We start from the raw sequence: 19,891 nt of genomic DNA, 5'->3' as shown, positions 1-19,891 counted from the left end.
GTATTATTATGCTTGAATCATATCACAACAGAAAGCCTGCTAAATCAAGATGGAGCTGTTGAGCTGGTCACAAAATTAAACTCACTCCAAGAACTGATGAAGCACGCACGTCTATTGGACTGAATGGACTTTTCACAACAATAATGTAACTAAAATAAAATAATCTGAATGTCACATGAAATGTATGGATTTGGTTGATAATGTGTTGCAAGCAAAAAGATGTTGATTCAGGGGACGAGAAATTCACAAGCCAATGGCTTCTACCCGTCAACCCTTTTTTTTTTCCGGAAGTTGTATCTTCAAAGTTACTGAACTAAATCTTAAAAACAAGCTTTTAATAAAATACTAATATTCTAGAACAAGGATGAAACTAATGATTCCAATATTCTAGTGGTAGAATTTGATAAGCAAGAAGTCATAATATTAGGATTTAAATTATTGTGAGGCTATTGCTTTAATGTGGAATTATGTAATAAAGAATGCGTCACTGGCTTGGTTGAGGTTAATGCTTTTGAATGCCTAATTTGTTTGAGTTTACGCGTGTTTTACGTGGCCTTGACTTCTAATGTGAAGAAAATTCAGATGGTTTCAAGCTTATCCCAAATAAAATTACTGTGGCTTTTATATTTCAAAGGGTAAAATACAGATCACGCTCACTTAAGATGAACTGATGCTCATTTAGGGTTTTTTGTGGAAACCGTTGTATTTTTTCTGTGCTGTTTGGTCAGTGTGATGAAAAGAAAATCATAGAAATTCCACATGGGCCCATGACTGCTCACATTTGGCTATCATTTCGAAAATGTGGTTCTTGTTAAGTCTTTCAGTACAGGAGAGATATAATTCTGACATTTAAAGGGATTGCCTCCATGCCACAATGTCACCTAAGTAGTTTTGACCAAACAGAAAGTTTGGTTTAAAACATTCAAGAAGGGAATTTTCTATGTAGTCTGGTCAAAATTCAAAGGGCAGAAGATCAAATTGTTACCATTCCAACGTAGTATTCACCAAACAGCGTTATTTTCAAACTGATTGTAAGCATTACCACAAAATGTGTTCAATAAACAAAAAACATTTCCCACACGTAGAGAGTACAAGAATGACAAGAACATCAAGGCTGAGAGGAACTAGACTGGTATTCAGGAATAGGTGTCTATCGCCACCGTTTGGCAAGATCAAGAATTACATCAAACATAAATGACAGGTTCATATCCCATTTTATTTCACTGGTTTACCTTGACTGTTTGCACAGAACACTTTCCCAAACATATTATGCAACCTGAAAAACAAACAAATAAATAAATAAGTATCAGTCAACTAAATTGCACTGACGAAATATGGTGAAATAATCAGAATCATATTCATTCATTCATTCATTCATTTTTTATACCCCCAACATCCGCTGTCACGGATCGCGGGTTGCTGGAGCCTATCCCAGCCGACTGGGGGCATGAGGCTGGGGACACTTCAGGCCCGATGCCAGTGTACCGTGGAGCACAGAATCATATTTTGATGGTGAAAGGAGGCTTACTGAAAAGATCCAGTCACGGAAGGCAGAGACTCTGGTGAAGACAGTGGGCTTAGTAGCCTGGTTGCAACTGCCTGCTGGGCCATAGCTAACCACACCGTGGATCCACCAGGATCCATGACTGAAACAGTTCAAGGGTCCTCCAGAATCACCCTGGGACACAAAAGGAGATCAATTTTGAAGATGATGCAAAGGCCAATGGGATGCAATGTATTTCTTATTTTGTCTCTTTTTTAAACCCTTACAGAAATTTTTAGAACAATACAGTATAAAAGTATGGAAAAAAAATTGTAGGAACAGGAAATAGGATACTCTAAATGGATCAAACTGGATTTCTGATGTTGGAGAATTACTACTTTTGTAGATCAAACTGGTTACATTTAGGAAACAACTACTTGCATTAGACAAGTGCACACATATGTTTGCTGTACCTGGCAGCCCGATACGACTCCATCCCCTCCAGCACACACCATGGTTTTGAGAGCATTGCTGCCCCACCAGTCTGGCCGGGAGCAGACAGAATGTTCCACCACTGGGAGCATGGCTTCCTGAAGAATGGCAGGAACACTTGCATGGTCTATGAAAAGAGTGAATAAAGAAGGAGTGCATCAGTATTTTTATTATCATTCATACGTAAATGTGTGCCTGAGACATATTAAAACACATGAGTGTCATCTCACCGTCCATTACTCCCCAGCCGGTGATGTAACAGGGGAAACCGTTATACAGCGCATCATCATTGTGGGGAACGTTCCCAATGCTCACAAAGCTATTGCCAAACACGGGTTCGGACAGTGTCATGACGGCAATATCATTTCTAATAAGAAAAAACATTGAGCATAAGAGTGTGCTTTTTAATTTCTTTTCTTTTAAATAAACAACATGCTGTTTCTTTACCCACGACTGAGGTCACCATTCCAGTAAGGATGGATGTGAATGCTTTTGACACGTCTGAACTGCTCATTGCCCTCATACTCAAACACGTTGTAGTCCCCCGCCACCACACGATACTTTTCAGGACCCGAACTAACAGGAACATAAGACACATAAACATACTGTACTCACCATCAATGATCCAGCAATCAGTCAATAAACACAGACAAGGACCAACAAGGTTCGTGTCCAACTAGTTAGTGCATTTGCTTTCACATCTCCTTCAGAGACCTCTTAAATTCATAAATTAATTTGTGTTACATGTCCATTATCACAAATGCTGGGTGTATATTGGTGGGAATGAATGAGAAGCTAAATGAAACCCAACTCGATACAATGAGCCGCGGTCATGATGTGGTAAGCATCAATGAGACTTCCTCCACAGATGTGGTAGAAATAACCATCATCATAAAAATTCTGCTGGAGAGAAACCTGAGGGAGAAAGAGGGTTGAACGTTATTTCAGATACTGAATACAATTTAAATCATATAAATGTCATTATATTATATTTTATGAAAGTTTTTTTTTTTTTTTTACCTGCCAAGTCCATACCCCTGGTGCAGCATCGTTGCCTCCTATGACCCTGTCATTGTGCACACCATAGTTTAAGGGTGTTTCAGCACAAATCTGCCCTTTGGTGCAAACATGAACAGTGAGAACAGTCATGACATCAGTTTCATGATTGAAGAATGTTTGTAAAGCACTTAAAAAGTGTCAAGTTACTTGTAAATTACACTCACCAATGCAGGAGAGGAAAACCACAAACCAAATCATGTTGGAATGCTGTGGTACAGGGGCAGTTCTAAATATTTATACCCACTTTAGACTGGAAAATTGTCAGAAAGTGGCTTATCAAACAAAAGAAAAGGTTTACTTGCCAACACCAGCTATCTTAATTCCACATCCAAAATGCAACATGTCATGTTGTACTAAAGAATGGAAAAAAACACTTTAGGAACCATTCATCTATAAAAATCCATCTATAATTATATGGTTACTGTTACATACATATATATTTTAACTGTACTGTATTTAATTAATTTAGGAAACATATGAATTAAGAGTTTGTACATCTTATCATGGTGGGAAAAGAACAAGAACATTCACATGTAGTCAAAGCCAATCCTAACACACGTGAAGAGTGTTGCTCAAACACAAAGTCTCCTAAAGATAAGAGTTGTAAATGATGAACGACATGTGAAAAGAAAATGTGCCACAACCAGTTATGGAAGAATTTAGTCAACTGCATATAAAGAAAAACAGCTTTAAATATCAGAAGATGATGAATATATGTTATTTTTACAGTACAAAAGTGATGAAATATCTGGTATTTTATAGCATCAAATAAGCGACTAAAACAGTTTCTTTTTAGTGTCATTCTTTGATTGTTTTAAATCTATTTATTTGCAGCATCTCTATTTTACATCTCTATTTTTCAAAATCAGTATTACTATGAATATTTGCATAATTTTTTCTGAAAATATATTGAGGACTTATGTGCAGTGTTGGGAAGTGCTGAAAGAAATTTATTTTAACTCATTTTGGAATAGCTGCTTGGTGCAATATCTACATCTGAACACTAGGAGGCAGCCGTCTGACTCATGAAAATTTAAACTAAAAACAAGATAAAAGTAATAAAACTAAAGTTGTAGTTATTTTCACTTTCCTGTGAGCAGTGAGATATTTGTGTAAACAAGTATTTTTTCTGCAAAAAAATGTAATGTCATGTCTCTATTTATGTAGAATTTCAATGTGACAGGTAGTTTTTCTGAGGAACATTTATTTTTCCCAATACATTTTCTTCAAGAGTAGCCCAAGAAGTTATTTTTATGTAAATTTATGCAAAGTTTGCTTCTCCAGCACTGCGTATTTGGCATTTTATCTAGATGTTTAAAATTTGTTTATACACATAAAATAGCTGTTTGGATTAGTGCAAAGTCCATTTTCCTGCAATATCTTTTTCCAGACTTTGAAACTAATTTATAAATTTATTTCAGGTCTTACTTCATCAGACTATAACCTAATATAAAATGCATACTTTCTTTGGTGTTGATGCAAGAGAGTTTACTATCTATGTAGGTTATCTTTTCTTTCAAAATATGCTGAAACAGATAAAATGACAAAGCTGGTTAATGATGCATTAAGAATGCAAAACTTTAATTCATTACTATATGTTATCTGGTCTCACATTTCTCATTAAAGTGGGTGAAAAGACCAAGTACATGAACTCAGAAAGAAAATTAACTCTACAGGTAACGTTCATGACTCAAATACAATCTTTACTCACGATAACTCATGCAAAGAGGATGACGTTGCAGGAATTCAGGACTTTATTCACTCCCAAATCATTTGCAGTCTTTTATTAGTAATAACAGAAATGCTTTTGGAATATAATTTCATTTCTTATCAAAGTGAACCAAATCTGGATAATAAGTTTTTTAAAAAATGTTGGCATTCTAGAATAAGGATCAAATTAATGATGACGCAAATTTTCTCGGGGAAGGAATTCATGAGAGAGAAGTCATAACATGAGGAAAAACTATTGTGGCACAATTCCTTGTATGTGGAATGATGTAATAGAGACAGCGTCATGGCCTGGTGGAGGTTCATGTCTCTGAATGTCTAATTTGATCCAGGCTGTTCATATTTTACGTAGTCTTGACTTCTGAAGAGAAGATTATTCAGATGGTTTCAACTTTGAGCCAATTAAAATCACTGTGGCTTTTATATTTGTAAGTGCAGTGGACAGATCACGCTCACATGAGATGAGGTGATGTGCTTTTTGTTTTTATGTGGAAAACACTGGAAATGATCTGCAGTGTTTAGTCAGCTGATTAAAAGACAATTACTTTGTAAGACGTCATCTGTCCTCCTCTGACTTCAACCACAAGCATATTGCCAGAATTACCAGATGGACCAGTGACTGCTCACATTTGGCTACCATTTAGAAAATATGGTTCTTGTTAAGTTTTTCATTAGAGGAGCAAAATAATCCTAACATTGAAAGCAGTTGCTTCCATGTCACATTGTCACCTAAGTAGTTTTAAAAATGAAAGTCCAGTTCTTACTCGGATTGAAAAGCCCAAGACTTAGTGGACTGAGTTATCGCCACCCCTTTTTCAGAATGAATGTAAGCATTACCCTAAAAAATGTCCAATAAACAGAAACATTTCCCAGACTGAGAGAGTATGAGAATGAAGAGAAATACCCTTTGGCAGAATCAGGAACTACAGCAAGCACAAACGACAGGTTCATATCCATTTTATTTCACTGGTTTTCCTTGACAGTTTGCACGAAACACTTTCCCAAACAGTTTATTCAATCTGAAAAATATACAAATAAATAAATGTCAACCAACTGAAACAAATATGGTGAAATGATCAGACTCACATTGTGGAGATGAAACGAAGCTTACCGAAAAGATCCAGTCATGGAAGGTAGAGACTCTGGTGAAGACAGTGGGCTTAGTCAGTTGGTTGCAACTGCCTGATGGGCCGTAGCTGACCACACCGTGGATCCACCAGGATCCATGACTGAAACAGTTCAAGGGTCCTCAAGAATCACCCTGGGACACAAAAGGAGATCCATTTTGAAGATTTTGAAGTAAAAAATGTGCAAAAAATACTGTAGGAACTGGTGATAAAATATTCTAAATGGATCAAACTGGACTTCTGATGTTGGAGAGTTGCTACCTCAGCAACAAATAAAATTCAAACTAGATTTATTCAGGAAAAAAACTGCTTGCATTAGACAAGTGCACACATGTGTTTGCTGTACCTGGCAGCCCGATACGACTCCATCCCCTCCAGCACACACCATGTTTTCCAGAGCGATGCTGCCCCACCAGTCAGACTGGGAGCAGACTGAGTGTTCCACCACTGGGATGATGGCTTCCTGAAGAATAGCAGGAACACCTCCATTGTCTGTGAAAGAGTGAGTGAAGAAGGAGTGCAGGATTTTTTTATTCAGCATTCTTAAATACAGTAAATGTGTACATATGACCTATAACATATGAGTGTCATCCCACCGTCCATCCGTCCCCAGCCAGTGATGTAACAGGGGAAACCATGAGACAAGGCGTCATCATAGTTAGGAATGTTTCCAATGCTCACAAAGCCATTGTCATAAACGGGTACAGACAGTGTCATGACGGCAATATCATTTCTAATAAGAAAAAAACAGGATTTGTTAAATAAAAAATATAAAACTGTTTTTATGAATAGCTTGCCTTTTAAATTAATGACGAAATTGATCAAAAAGGGTTCAAACTTGCTGTTTCTTTACCCAAGTCTGAGGTCACCATTCCAGTCAGGATGGATGTGAATGCTCTTGACACCAATGAACTGCTCGCTGCCCTCATATTCATACAGGTTGTAGTCTCCCGCCACCACACGATACCTGTCAGCATCAGCACTGACAGGAAGATAGGACACAAAAGTATACTGTACTTACAATCAGTGATCATGAAGACATTAATTCACTTTGATGTCTCATCAGAGACCTCTTGATCAATAATTTCATGTTACATGTCCATAACCACAACAGCTGGGTGTATATGGAAATGAGGAGTGAAGTAAAAACCAACTTGATGCAATGAGCTGCTGTCAAGACGTGGAAAGCATCGATGAGACTTCCTCCACAGATGTGGTAGAAAAACCCATCATCGTATAAATTCTGCTGGAGAGAAATCTGAGAGAGAAACCAAGTAAGCAGAAGGTTCAGTGTTACTTCACACTCTAAATAAACTTTAAATCATATAAATTTCATTATGTGGTTTTTATGATTTTTTTTATATTGCTATATCATTATACTGTATTCATTTTTACCTGCCACGTCCAGACGCCTGGTGCAGCATCGTAGCCTCCTATGACCCTCTCATTGTGCACACCATAGTTTAAGGGTGTTCCAGCACAAATCAGCCCTTTCACACAAACATGAAAAGTGAGCCGTCGTGACATCAGTTTCATCATCGAAGAATGTCTGTAATGCACTTTAAAAAGTCCAACTTTAAATGTAAGTTAAACTCACCAATGCAGGACAGGAAAGCCACAAACCAGATCATGTTGAAACACTGAAGAACAGTGGCAGTTCTACATATATATACCCACTTGAGACTGGAAGACCTTCAAAAAGTCGTCTATTAGGCAAAAAAATGTTTAACTGCCAACGTCAGCTATCCATGTGGAATTTCACATTCAATATGCAACATTTCATGTTATACTGAAGAATGGAAAAACAAATCTAAATAAATGCAGGTAATCAAGAACCAGGTATCCATCAAAATTCATCCATCTTTATATGGTTACTGTTACATACATATTGTAATTGTATGTAATAAATGCAGATATGAATACAAATTTAGAGTTTGTACATCTTATCATGGTGGGAAAAGAAAAAGAACATTCACGTGTAGTCAACAGCATCGAGACCATATGTGATGAGTTTGGCTCACGCACAAATTCTCCTATAGATAACTTTTGTAAATGATGAACGACATATGAAAAGGCTCCTTGGCTATACTTACCGACATATGATATGCATAACTGCATATGATTGCAAAAAAGGTTTTTATTCTAGAAGATGCATATATCTCATTTTTATAGCACAAACATAATGGATGATGTATGGAATTTCTGGCATTTTTTACATTAAATAAGCAAGTAAAACAATCCTTTTTCAAGTTTTTTACTTTTAATTGTTTTTCAAATCTATATTTTCGACATCTTTATATTATATTATATAACTATGGTTATTCTGAAAAAATATGTGCACTGTTGGGAAGCAGTGAAAGAAAATAAATTCAACATTGCTCGGCGCAATACATACATCTGGACACTAGGGGGCAGCCGTCTGACTTATGTAAATGTGTATAAAACCAAAGTTGTACTTATTTGCACTTTCCTATGGGCAAATAATTAAAACAACCCTTTGGGGGTTTTTTTGGGTTTTTTTTATGTGAACAAGGAGTTGTTGTTTTGTTTTCTGCTGGTTTTTCCCAAGTGATATTTTTATTGTTAGTCAAAGTCAAGTCAAAGTAAGCTTTATCGTTGGTTGTGCTACATACGTACACATACACAGGACTGAAATTGGATATTTCTCTAACCCTAAGACATAAAATACTTATAGCTAAAAATAGTTTGTGTCACATCTGTGTAATTTTTGTATAAATACTTGCTAAATTTGTTTCTTTAACACTGCTTCTGTGGTAATTTTTCCTGATTTTTAAGATGTCTCTGTAGACTTAAGACCTGTGTTTGGAATAGGGTACAGTCCAATGCCCATAAATACAGAAACATCTTTCCCCACACTTTGAAACTAAGTTATACGTACATTTGTTCCACATCTGTAACCTAATATAAAATGCGCCTTTTTTTGGTATTAATGCTTCCCTTTATCACCAGTCCTCTTCATAAAATTTATGGACTATGTTCAATTAAATCAAATCAAATTAGAGATACTTTATTAATCCCAAATAAAATTGGAGTATCTAGTAGCACATTTTGTACAGTGTTGTATAATGCATTTGCAAAGAAGTACAAATTGGAAAATGTCATCAATATTGCTCAATTAGTTGGACAGTCAGAGACATTACCTGTACATTAGATACAGGTTGGAAACGGAAACATCTATAAAGTCTAGTGGCGTAACACGTCAAGGAAAGTTAGGGACCCCAATGACTGTCAGGGTGAAAGACTTCCTGAGTCTGTTTGTGTAGCATCTCAGTGACAGCAGTCTGAACTTCAAAATGCTCCTCTTCCGTCGAGTGTCCTGAATAAGAGGTAGCTGGAGTGTAGCTGGAGATTCACAGCCGCTTGTTCAGAGAACGTCCTTTAGCCATCGTCATCACCGAGTTCACCTCCATCCCCACAACCTTGACAGACCTCTTAATCTGTCTTTGACTTTCACTTTCCTCTGCACAACAAAATGTAGAAGAGTACACTGGGGACAAGAGACTGATCAAACAAAGACAGCGGCTTGTGGCTGATGTTAAGAGACCGTAGTCATTGCAGGAAGTACAGCCAGCTCTGGCCATTCTCAGATTACCACTGTGTTTCCAGTCTAGGATATTTTATCATCCAGGTGTACCCTCAGGGACCTGTGAGTGGGGGCCACCTCCACTCACAGCTGCCAGCAACCTGGACCCAGAAAACTGTTTCTTTTATCCTAGCTACTTAAAAGCCTGTCCCTAAAATTGTTTTAATTAAAATGTAAAAAAATGAATAAAAACTGGCAGCATGGTGGCACAATGGGTAGCCATGTTGCCTCACAGCAATAAGGTTACTGTTTTGATTGCATTCTGTGCAGAGTTCGCATGTTGTCCTTTTGTCTACATAGGTTCTCCGGCTTCTTTTCCACCTCCAAAAAACATGCAACTTAGGTGAATTGGTCACTTCAAAATTGTACGTAGGTGTCAGTATGAGTGATTGGTTGTCTCTGATGTACGGCCCTAGGACAAGCTGGCATCTCATCCGGTGCACACCTTGTCTCATGGCTGTGGTCAGTTGATGTATCTTCAAAGTTGACAAATCCTATAAACAAGCTTATTATTATTTTAATTTATTATTATTATTATTATTATTATTATTAGTAGTAGTAGTAGTAGTAGTAGTAGTAGTAGTAGTAGTATTATTAGTATTATTAGTATTATTAGTATTATTATTATCCTGACCTACCCTGAAAGTACGTCAGGATAAATTGCGGGATGTTGTTATTATTAGTAGTAGTAGTAGCAGTAGTAATAGTAATATTGTTGTTGTTATTACTACCACAGTGCACTGGCGTCATGTCAGGTTTGTACCCTGCCTCACGCATCAAGTCTGCTGGAATAGGCTCCAGCGACCCCGCGACTGCAGAAGAAGTGGGTTGAGAAGATGAATGAATGAATGAATGAATGAATGAATTATCAAACTAATAATGGTACAAATATTTAGTAATTGGATTTCAAGAGTCATAATATAAGGATCAAACTATTGTGGCACAATTGCTTTGATGTGGAACGTCATAATAGAGAAAGCGTCACAGCCTGGTGGAGGTTTATGTCTCTGAATGTCTTATTTGATTCAGTCTGTGCATATTTTACATAGTCTTGATTTTTTTTGAAGTGAAGAGCTTTCAGATGGTTTCAACTTTAAATCAACTAAAATCCCTGTGACTTTCATATTTTTAAGGGCAGTAGACAAATCACGCTCACATGAGGTGAACTGATGTTCTCTTCACTTTCTGTGGAAACCACTGGAATTTATCTGCGGTGTTTAGTCAGCTGATTAAAACACAATTACTTTGTAGTTGTCATCTCTTGTCCTCTGACTTCTAACACAAGTATACTGTATATCCAGCATTTCCAGATGGACCAATGACTGCTCACATTTGTCTACCATTTTGTTAATTTGGTTCTTATTAAGTCTTTCAGTAGAGGAGCCAAATAATTCTGGCGCCGAAAGGGGTTGCCTCAGTGCCACATTGTCACCTAAGTAGTTTCAACCAAATAGAAAGTCCAGTCCTGACATTGGTCTGAAACATCCAAGAAAGGAATTTTCTATGCAGTCTGGTCAAAGTTTGAAGGGCAGAAGATCAAATTGTCAGCATTCCAATGTAGTATTGACCAAACTGCCTTTTTTCCAGATTGATTTTAAGCATTACCACAAAATGTTTCCAATAAACGAAAAATCCGTTCCCAGACTGAGAGAGTACGTGAATGACAAGAAGCACATCAAGCCTGAGAGGAACAAGAATGACATTAACATCAGCATCACTATCTATGGTCATACTTTGATAGAATAAGAAAGTACAACAAACACAAACAGTAGGTATCATATCCATTTTATTGCACTGGTTTCCCAAGAGATTGTGGACAGAACACTTTTCCATAAGTTTTATAAAATCTGAAAATATTCAAAAAATAAAGTTAAGCCAACTGAACTACACCAACAAAATATGGTGAAATGATCAGATGGTGGAGGGGAAAGGACACTTACCGAAAAGATCCAGTCATGGAAGGTAGAGACTCTGGTGAAGACAGTGGGCTTAGTCAGTTGGTTGCAACTGCCTGATGGGCCGTAGCTCACCACACCGTGGACTCTCCAGAATCCTTCACTGAAACAGTTCAAGGGTCCTCCAGAATCACCCTGGGACATAAAAGGAGTTCCAGTTTGAAGATCATGAAAAGGCAGTCTCATTTTTTAAATGTTTCACAGAAACATTGTAGAAAATATAATTAAAAGTATTCAAAAACATTGTAGGAACAGGAAATAAAATATTCTAAATGGATCAAACTGGACTTCTGATGTTGGAGGGTTGATACCTCTGTAACAAAAGTCAAACTGCTGTCATTTAAAAAAAACAAACTGCTTGCATTAGACAAATGCACACATACTGTATGTTTGCTGTACCTGGCAGCCCGATACGACTCCATCCCCTCCAGCACACACCATGTTTTCCAGAGCGATGCTGCCCCACCAGTCAGACTGGGAGCAGACTGAGTGTTCCACCACTGGGATGATGGCTTCCTGAAGAATAGCAGGAACACTTCCTTTGTCTGTGAAAAGAGTGAGTGAAGAAGGAGTGCAAGATTTTTTTATTCAGCATTCTTAAATACAGTAAATGTGTACATATGACCTATAACATATGAGTGTCATCCCACCGTCCATCCGTCCCCAGCCAGTGATGTAACAGGGGAAACCATGAGACAAGGCCTCATCATGGTTGGGAAGATTTCCAAGGCTCACAAAGCCATTGTCATACACGGATTCAGACAGTGTCATGATGGCAATATCATTTCTAATAAATAAGACAAAAACAAAGACCAAAAAAAATTCCAAATCTGTATTTAGGAACAGCTTGCCTTTTAAAATGAAACTTGCTGTTTCTTTACCCAAGTCTAAGGTCACCATTCCAGTCAGGATGGATGTGAATGCTCTTGACACCAATGAACTGCTCGCTGCCCTCATATTCATACAGGTTGTAGTCTCCCGCCACCACACGATACCTGTCAGCATCAGCACTGACAGGAAGATAGGACACAAAAATATACTGTACTTACAACCAGTGATCCAGAAGACAATTAATTCACTTTGATATCTTATCAGAGACCTCTTGATCAATAATTTCATGTTTTATGTCCACAGACATAAATGCTGGCTGTTTACTGACGGGAATGAGGAGCAAAATGAAACCCTACTTGATGCAATGAGCTGCTGTCAAGATGTGAGAAGCATCAATGAGACTTCCTCCACAGATGTGGTAGAATAAACCATCATCGTATAAATTCTGCTGGAGAGAAATCTGAGACAGAAACCAAGTAAGCAGCGTTATTTCAAATGCTGAAGAAGATTTTAATTGTATAAATGCCGTTATATGAATCTTTACCTGCCACGTCCAGACGCCTGGTGCAGCATCGTTGCCTCCTATGACCCTCTCATTGTGCACACCATAGTTTAAGGGTGTTTCAGCACAAATCAGGCCTTTCATGTAAACATGAAAAGTGAGTAAAGTTGTGACATCAGTTTCATGATTGAAGAATGTTTGTAATGCACTTTAAAAAGTCTAACTTTACTTGTAAGTTAAACTCACCAATGCAGGATAGGAAAGCCAGAAACCCAATCATGTTGGAACACTGAAGAACAGTGGCAGTTCTACATATATATACCCACTTGAGACTGGAAGAACTTCAGAAAGTCGTCTATTAGGCAAAAAATGTTTATCTGCTACCGTCAGCTATCCATGTAGAATTTCACATCCAATTTCTAACATGTCATGTTGTCCTGAAGAAAGGGAAAAACACACCTAAATAAAAATTATCTACAGGTAATCAGCAACCACGCCCATCAAAATTCATCTATTATTATATAGGTACCATTACATACTCATTTTAATTGTAATAAATTCAGGAAGAATGAATTAAGAGTTTGTACATCTTATCATGGTGGGAAAAAAACAAGAACATTCACATTTAGTCAACATCAATGAGAACACACATGTTGAGTTTGGCTCAAACACAAATTCTCCTATAGATAACTTTTGTAAATGATGAACGAAATATGAAACGAATATGTTCCAAGAATAGTTATGGGAGAATTCAGTCAACTGTATATAATGTAATAGAGATTCATGTTTCAGAAGAAGATGCATAGATGTGTTTTTGAAGCAAAGACATGTAATGGAACATGTGGTCTTTTATAAGCCACAAATAAGTAATAAAATTAGAGTCCATGTTGTAGTTTTGTTTTTTCACATTGTTTTTGAATCATTTTACTTGCATCATCTCTATTACATCTACCTTATGCAAATTAAGTTATTATCGCTATGAATATAATACCATAATTACTGAGAAAATATATTAATGCTATATGTGCAGTATTGAAATGGAAATTGCACTCTTTCCATTATGTCAATTGAGGACAAATTACCGTTTAAATTTTCCTAATTCCAATGTGAAAAATAGTTTTCTCTCAAACTGTGTTGAAATAATAACTAATGAATTTGGCACATGAAATTATCATTGCATGCATATATCATCTACTGAACCTAATGAAAAATGAGCTCTCATTTCTTATCATTGTGGGGGGAAAATAGCAGGTACATCTATACGCAAATGAAGTCAGCCAGACGTGTAAAGTTCATGACTAACGCAAATTTTCACTCAAGATAACTTGTGTGTCTGACGAACGACCGGTTAAAAGATCATTTGTCAAGATTCTAGAAAATACAAATGTGATCATGTAATATTAATACATACATATGAATAGATGAATCATGTTTTTCCGCTGGATTTGTAAACACGTATTAAGACACCTTGTCAAGGGCGGGTAATCGAACACTGCACCACCGCTCGATTATTCTGTCATCTTTATTTATTATTTCTGTCTTGCTCCCGAGCGGCTGCTGTCAATCTCTGCGTTCATAGCCGAAGATGCTAGGTAGCCAGAAGTAGCTGTGTAGCTTTAAGTAATGAATCGTAACATTACTCTACCTCGGTGAAATTTAGTCAGCGTTAATTGTGTGAACTGTTCGAGACAATGGGAATACCGCAGAGCTCGTTTTTGTCGGACGGAGGGACTCATAGTGGCTATCATGTTCACGGGGTAAGACGTAGCTTTGCGCAAAGGTGACATACGAACATACAGTTTCGTGTATTCTATACCCTGTTCGATCATTTGCTTCCGTGTAGTTTCAGTCCAGTTTACGGACATATAAAATACACTTGTCTTTGACGAATATTGGAGGTACTTGTGTAGCGACACAGTAATTTAGTGTTAAGTCCTCAGCACACAATGGTGTCCGCCCATGATGAGGTGGCACTTGACTACCGTTGAAGCTTAACTTTCACAGGGACTGTTATTGTTTAGTCCTAAACGTAGAGACTGATAAGTGTAAATTGTGAGCTTAAGGAGGCCAGGAACCTATTCACCATGTGAGAAGAAACATTTGGTATCAACACAATTGAGGACTGTGAACCACATACTTATGGTGCCCCCCACCTCCCTTCTCCTGCCCTCCCAACCTCTTCAGGTTCAGGAGAACTCTCCTGCCCATAAAGCCGGTCTGGAGCCCTTCTTTGACTTCATTCTCTCAGTAGGAAATGCCAGGCTTGTAAGTACACAACTGTGTCAAGCTCATGTTAATTATGGATTTCCATCACCCAATTTAATAAATACTGCCCAATGAAAGATGGTTCTTTATAAGTGGTTACATTTTCACATTTACTAATCGGGCAAAGTGAGATGCCAATGACCTATGAAAAAGAAATGAATATATTGAAGCGTGAAAACAGATTCAGACAGGTAGCTGAACAAATGTAATTTATTCATCAATATAAACGTTTGTAAACAGTTCACAAGAAACATTTATCATCATTTTGTTTAGTGTTCAGTTATTAACTTTTTTTTAAAAATGTCTGTATTTGTCATTATTTTATATCCTGAAGTGGAAAGCAGTATATAATTTATAGTGGAAACAGGTAATCTATTGGTTAGATTTTGAGAATATATGCAAAACTCCAGCTATGCAGTTTGCTGCTAGTTTGTAGTTTGAGATTAAACACAATAATTAACTTTGTCTTTGCTTGTATGTGATGTTATTTAATAAATTAAAAGGACTAATAAGTGGTTAAGGAGCTTTCTAACCAACTTCCTTTTTTTTTTTTTTGACTCCTGAATGTATGCATTTCTTTATGTCAGATGTAAATTACGGTCTCAGGAGGAAAAAGGTGTCTGATAGATGTAGTCTGATCATTTATTACTGTGATCTAATTCCATGTTCTTTTATAGAAAATAGATTTGTTAGACCATTTTTCCCTGCTTCTCCAGAATAAAGAAAACGACTTGCTGAAAGACCTTCTGAAAGCAAATATGGAGAAAGCCGTCAAACTTGAAGTGTACAACTCTAAAACCCTGCGGGTGAGGGAGCTGGAGGTCGTGCCCAGTAATATGTGGGGTGGTCAGGGTCTGCTGGGCGCAAGTGTTCGCTTCTGCAGCTTTGAAGGAGCCAATGAGAATATTTGGCATGTGTTGGTAAGACAAATACAGCCTTATTCAAACGCTATTCTTAAATTGTATAACATTAATCGCTTACTGACCTGTAATTAAACAACTGATTAAAAACTGTGAGGTAGTAGCTGAAATGTTTTCTTTCAGTCAGTTGTTTCCAACTCAAGAAATAAAATGAAATTCCAAATGTACTTGAACACTTTATAATAACAAATATAATAATATTTGTTATTATAATGTTATCACAGGGTTCTTACCTCCAACTTGACACATTATTGTATATTAATGTCACCTTTAGATAAAACAGACAGTGGTTTTAAATGAATATCTCTTAATAAATACATTTTAGGACGTGGAACCCAGTTCTCCTGCAGCTTTAGCTGGGCTTATCGCTCACAATGACTTCATCGTGGGAGCAGACCAGGTGTTACAAGATGTAAGCTCTTCTGTGTTATGCTTTTATTTACAGTATGTAAATGAATATAAGAACAAACAACCATAAACAGAATAGAGAACATAATCTGAAATTGTGTCTGCACAACCTTTGCAGTCAGAGGATTTCTTTTCTTTGATTGAAGCCAATGAGGGGAAACCTCTGAAGCTGCTGGTGTACAACACAAAGACTGACCAATGCAGAGAGGTTGTGGTGACTCCAAATGGAGCATGGGGAGGAGAGGGAAGGTACTGCGTCTTTGAACTGAAGTGGTTTATCAAAAGCTGGGAAATAATTGTCACCTGTGTACATTGGCAAGAAAAAGTATATGAAATGGTTTGTGACCTGAAATGTGGCCTGATTTTCATCTAAGTCTAGGGTATTGACAAAAAATATCTATATTGAACACTCCTTCAGTATAGAGGCACATTATATTTGTTAATACCCTCAACCTAAATGAAGATCAGGTCATATTTTATGATGAATTAACACAGAAAACCATGAACTTATAAAAGGTTCTCATACTTTTTCCCACCTACATATACATATAGATATTTATATACATATACACACACATGCACTTAATGGTTCTGTCTTACGTTGCAGCTTGGGTTGTGGCATTGGCTATGGATACCTGCACAGAATCCCAACACGCCCAGTCCACCCAAACACCGAAAACAAATATCATCCTCCATCCACGGTGTCTGCCAGCAACATAGAGCTGCTTCACCAAACCGAGGTACAGCTTGTGGCATGCCTTCACGTTCTTTTATTGAATGATCTTTGGTAGAAGCCTTTATTGGATTTTTTCCCAGTGTGAATATCTGTTCTCAGGTGCCTTCGGTAACTGAATGTAGCCCCTCAAGTGCCAGGGAAGTACGTTTTAATCAAATTGAAGGAGCTCTGCAAGACTTGTGTGTGACCTCACCTACACAGTCAGCTGTAGACTTTGGTAAACATGTTTTAGTTCAAAAGGCATAACCATGACTTATTCTTTTTTTCCCACATACAGTAGCTTATTATAATTTTTTTTTTTTTTTGTAAAGCAGATATTTCCACCATACCTGAAGCAGTGACTCCAGACTTGTCAGACATGGTTTCCACCTATGACTCCATGCTTGCTGATTATGGAGATGACTCTGGTGGTCAGTGTACCTTTGGTAAGTAATTTTATGCATTCTGCAAGTAATTGATTGTGTAGCTGAGTAGACAAACATTTAAAACCTAAACCAGTTTAAACCAGCCACTGTTGTCGTATCTGTGTTCCTGTAATCACTTTGTCGTTGATTCTTAAAAACATCTTACTCAAAATAAATACACACACACACACATATATATTTATTACCCAATATATTAAAATATGTTTATCCCAGCTAAAACACCAATAGCATTTTTAATATTTGTACATGACAAAATTAATGCCACAAATTAAAACATTAATGCGAATGACAAAAGCAATTTGTTCATTGCCATGGATACACCCCATGCTTTTTTTGCTTATTTTGACAGATACCTCATCTTTTAACCAAAGACCTTCATCACCGGAAAAGGAAGAAGAGCCAGACACCAAGGAGTCTGAGCATGTCCACACTATTGACACGATCGTCGCTGCTTCTCCTCCTGCAGAGAATGACTGTGTGGGCACTGAACTCACCACAACAAACCGGAGTGACCCGAGTATCTCTCAGGTGCAGAATACTAGTACTGAGCCTTCAAGCTTCACCAACATTATGGAGGAGGAGAGGTCAGAGACTGCTGCTCCAGACAGTTAGGAATACAGTGTGACAGTATGAGTGTCTCACTGGCTATGGAGGTATGTTAGAGATTTAGTTCACATTGGAAAGCTTCACTTATGATTCTAAGTTGCAACAGAGAAATTATTTTTGAATTTATTTCCACATATACACGTGCCACTACTGCATGCTAAATTGCACATATAAAAAAAGTGATTGCTGGAAAAGAGATTAATTCCTAAAACTGTCTGAATCTACTTTATAGTTGAAGAATAGAATAATAGAATGAAAATAGAATAATTCTTGTCTCAACTTTATGCAGGATGATGCCTCAGTTGAGTCTGAGCCATTGTTTGACATTATTCTTGTTTGCACTGAAAAAGCCAAAGGTGAATAACATCTTGTCTTGTCTCATACATAGTATGCAACCCCGCTAAGAGAAAGGTAGGGCTTTAGCTAAGACAGATACATCATGTGCTGTGTATTTATATTTTACAGGGTGGGGCACTGTAAGGTGCACTGGATTATAAGGTGCACCTCCAATGAATGGTCTATTTAAAAAAAAAAAAATCATACACAAGGCACACTGGATTATAAAGCGCACTGGATTACAAAACGCATCTGAGGACTCATCTTCAATGAATGTTCTATTTTAAAACTTTTTTCATATATAAGGCACATTGGATTATAAGAAATTGAGAAAATTAAAGGCTTTTAGGTGCGGAAAATACTGTAATTGCATGCGTGCACACACACACACACACACACACGCATATATACAGTATATGCCTTTTGCCCAAAGTTTGCTGGCATAGGCTCCAGCAACCCCTGTGACCCTCAATGTGGAAGAAAATAGATGGATGGATGAATCCATAATTGCCATTTGGGGTCATTTAAATGTCATTACTACTCTAAATAAGAAAGTACTATTCCCTAAGACTTACCAGAAACTGTTACAGGACATAAAAACAACATTGTAATGTAATTTAGCTTTAGAGCGAAGGAAGAGGAGGAGGGAGGAATTATTGCCAGTGAGAGACAGAGTTCTCAAAGGAGAGATGATGTTTCTTTAGCATTATCATCACTTGCCTTATGCTTTTTGCCAAAACCACTAGCACTATCTTTCACTAGCCTTTACTTTATCAGTCTTGATAAACAGTAAAGTGTCCAAGGATGTACCAAGCCTGATGCGCTGAGATGCTCACAGAGACATGAACAAGAAAAAACTGGGGAGATGTTGCGGTGCTGCTCGGCGGGGGGTTGGGACAAAAAGGGGTACTGCAGTAGTCGGATATAGCGGCACAAGGTTGTTTGTATCTATGAATGTTCATATCTTGAGGACTACTTGTACATATATTAAAAAGAAAAAAATCTCAGGCATTTAAGTTTAAGCCTCTTTGCCTTATGTCGCCATTTAAATCCCCCCTCCCCCCGTTAGGTGCGAGTCGATTCACTGTTTTAAAAGAAATGAGCCATTTTGATGCTTCTTTGGTTTCCTCTTCTTTATTTCGTGGCTGTAACTAAATTTTGCTTCAGATTTTTATTGCTGGAGAAAGTTATTTATTAAAACACAATGCTCAAGCCAAACGTGTGTGTGTGTGTGTGTTTCTGTGTGTGGGTGATTCTATCAGGTGTGCGTGGGCGTGAATGCGGTATTCATAGAGGTGGAAGTTTAAGCTTTGACACAGTAGGTGGCAGCAAACACTCGGAGCACACCCCACCATAGAGGAGCTTCAGCTTTCTACCCTTGTATCCTAACAATTACAGTCAAATTATGTCTGCT

At 37.5% G+C, this 19,891-nt stretch overlaps 3 protein-coding genes and 1 pseudogene across 4 annotated transcripts; 1 reads left to right on the top strand and 3 right to left on the bottom strand.

Moving 5' to 3' along the window:
- Positions 1 to 1,309: 1,309 nt before the first annotated feature.
- On the bottom strand, positions 1,310 to 3,232 carry LOC137587886 (chymotrypsin-like elastase family member 1). Its single transcript, XM_068304568.1, has 7 exons — positions 3,199 to 3,232; positions 2,996 to 3,090; positions 2,787 to 2,890; positions 2,423 to 2,551; positions 2,206 to 2,342; positions 1,957 to 2,102; positions 1,310 to 1,678 (listed from the first exon to the last, which is right to left on the bottom strand). The coding sequence occupies exons 1-7, from the start codon at positions 3,230 to 3,232 to the stop codon at positions 1,427 to 1,429; spliced, it is 897 nt and encodes a 298-aa protein (XP_068160669.1). The 3' UTR covers positions 1,310 to 1,426.
- A 2,540-nt stretch (positions 3,233 to 5,772) lies between these two features.
- Positions 5,773 to 7,520, bottom strand: LOC137587885 (elastase-1-like; annotated as a pseudogene).
- A 3,648-nt stretch (positions 7,521 to 11,168) lies between these two features.
- Positions 11,169 to 13,061, bottom strand: LOC137587884 (chymotrypsin-like elastase family member 1). Its single transcript, XM_068304567.1, has 8 exons — positions 13,028 to 13,061; positions 12,824 to 12,918; positions 12,636 to 12,739; positions 12,330 to 12,458; positions 12,099 to 12,235; positions 11,848 to 11,993; positions 11,434 to 11,583; positions 11,169 to 11,174 (listed from the first exon to the last, which is right to left on the bottom strand). Exons 1-8 carry the CDS (start codon positions 13,059 to 13,061, stop codon positions 11,169 to 11,171), a joined length of 801 nt encoding a protein of 266 aa, XP_068160668.1.
- Positions 13,062 to 14,334: 1,273 nt separating this feature from the next.
- Positions 14,335 to 19,684, top strand: LOC137587601 (Golgi reassembly-stacking protein 1-like). Of its 2 annotated transcripts, none has more exons than XM_068304120.1 (9): positions 14,335 to 14,538; positions 14,966 to 15,046; positions 15,763 to 15,966; positions 16,292 to 16,378; positions 16,493 to 16,623; positions 16,982 to 17,114; positions 17,210 to 17,327; positions 17,425 to 17,535; positions 17,885 to 19,684. In XM_068304120.1, exons 1-9 carry the CDS (start codon positions 14,473 to 14,475, stop codon positions 18,145 to 18,147), a joined length of 1,194 nt encoding a protein of 397 aa, XP_068160221.1. In that variant the 5' UTR covers positions 14,335 to 14,472; the 3' UTR covers positions 18,148 to 19,684. The 2 variants fall into 2 exon arrangements, with proteins under 2 accessions (XP_068160221.1, XP_068160220.1); XM_068304119.1 differs by having other exon boundaries at positions 17,422 to 17,535.
- The last annotated feature ends 207 nt before the right edge of the window (positions 19,685 to 19,891 follow it).

The sequence above is a fragment of the Antennarius striatus genome, chromosome 20 (genome assembly GCF_040054535.1).
Source record: "Antennarius striatus isolate MH-2024 chromosome 20, ASM4005453v1, whole genome shotgun sequence".
Taxonomy (NCBI): domain Eukaryota; kingdom Metazoa; phylum Chordata; class Actinopteri; order Lophiiformes; family Antennariidae; genus Antennarius; species Antennarius striatus.
Note: the sequence above shows the minus strand (reverse complement) of the source record. Positions and strands in the feature narration are given on the sequence as shown.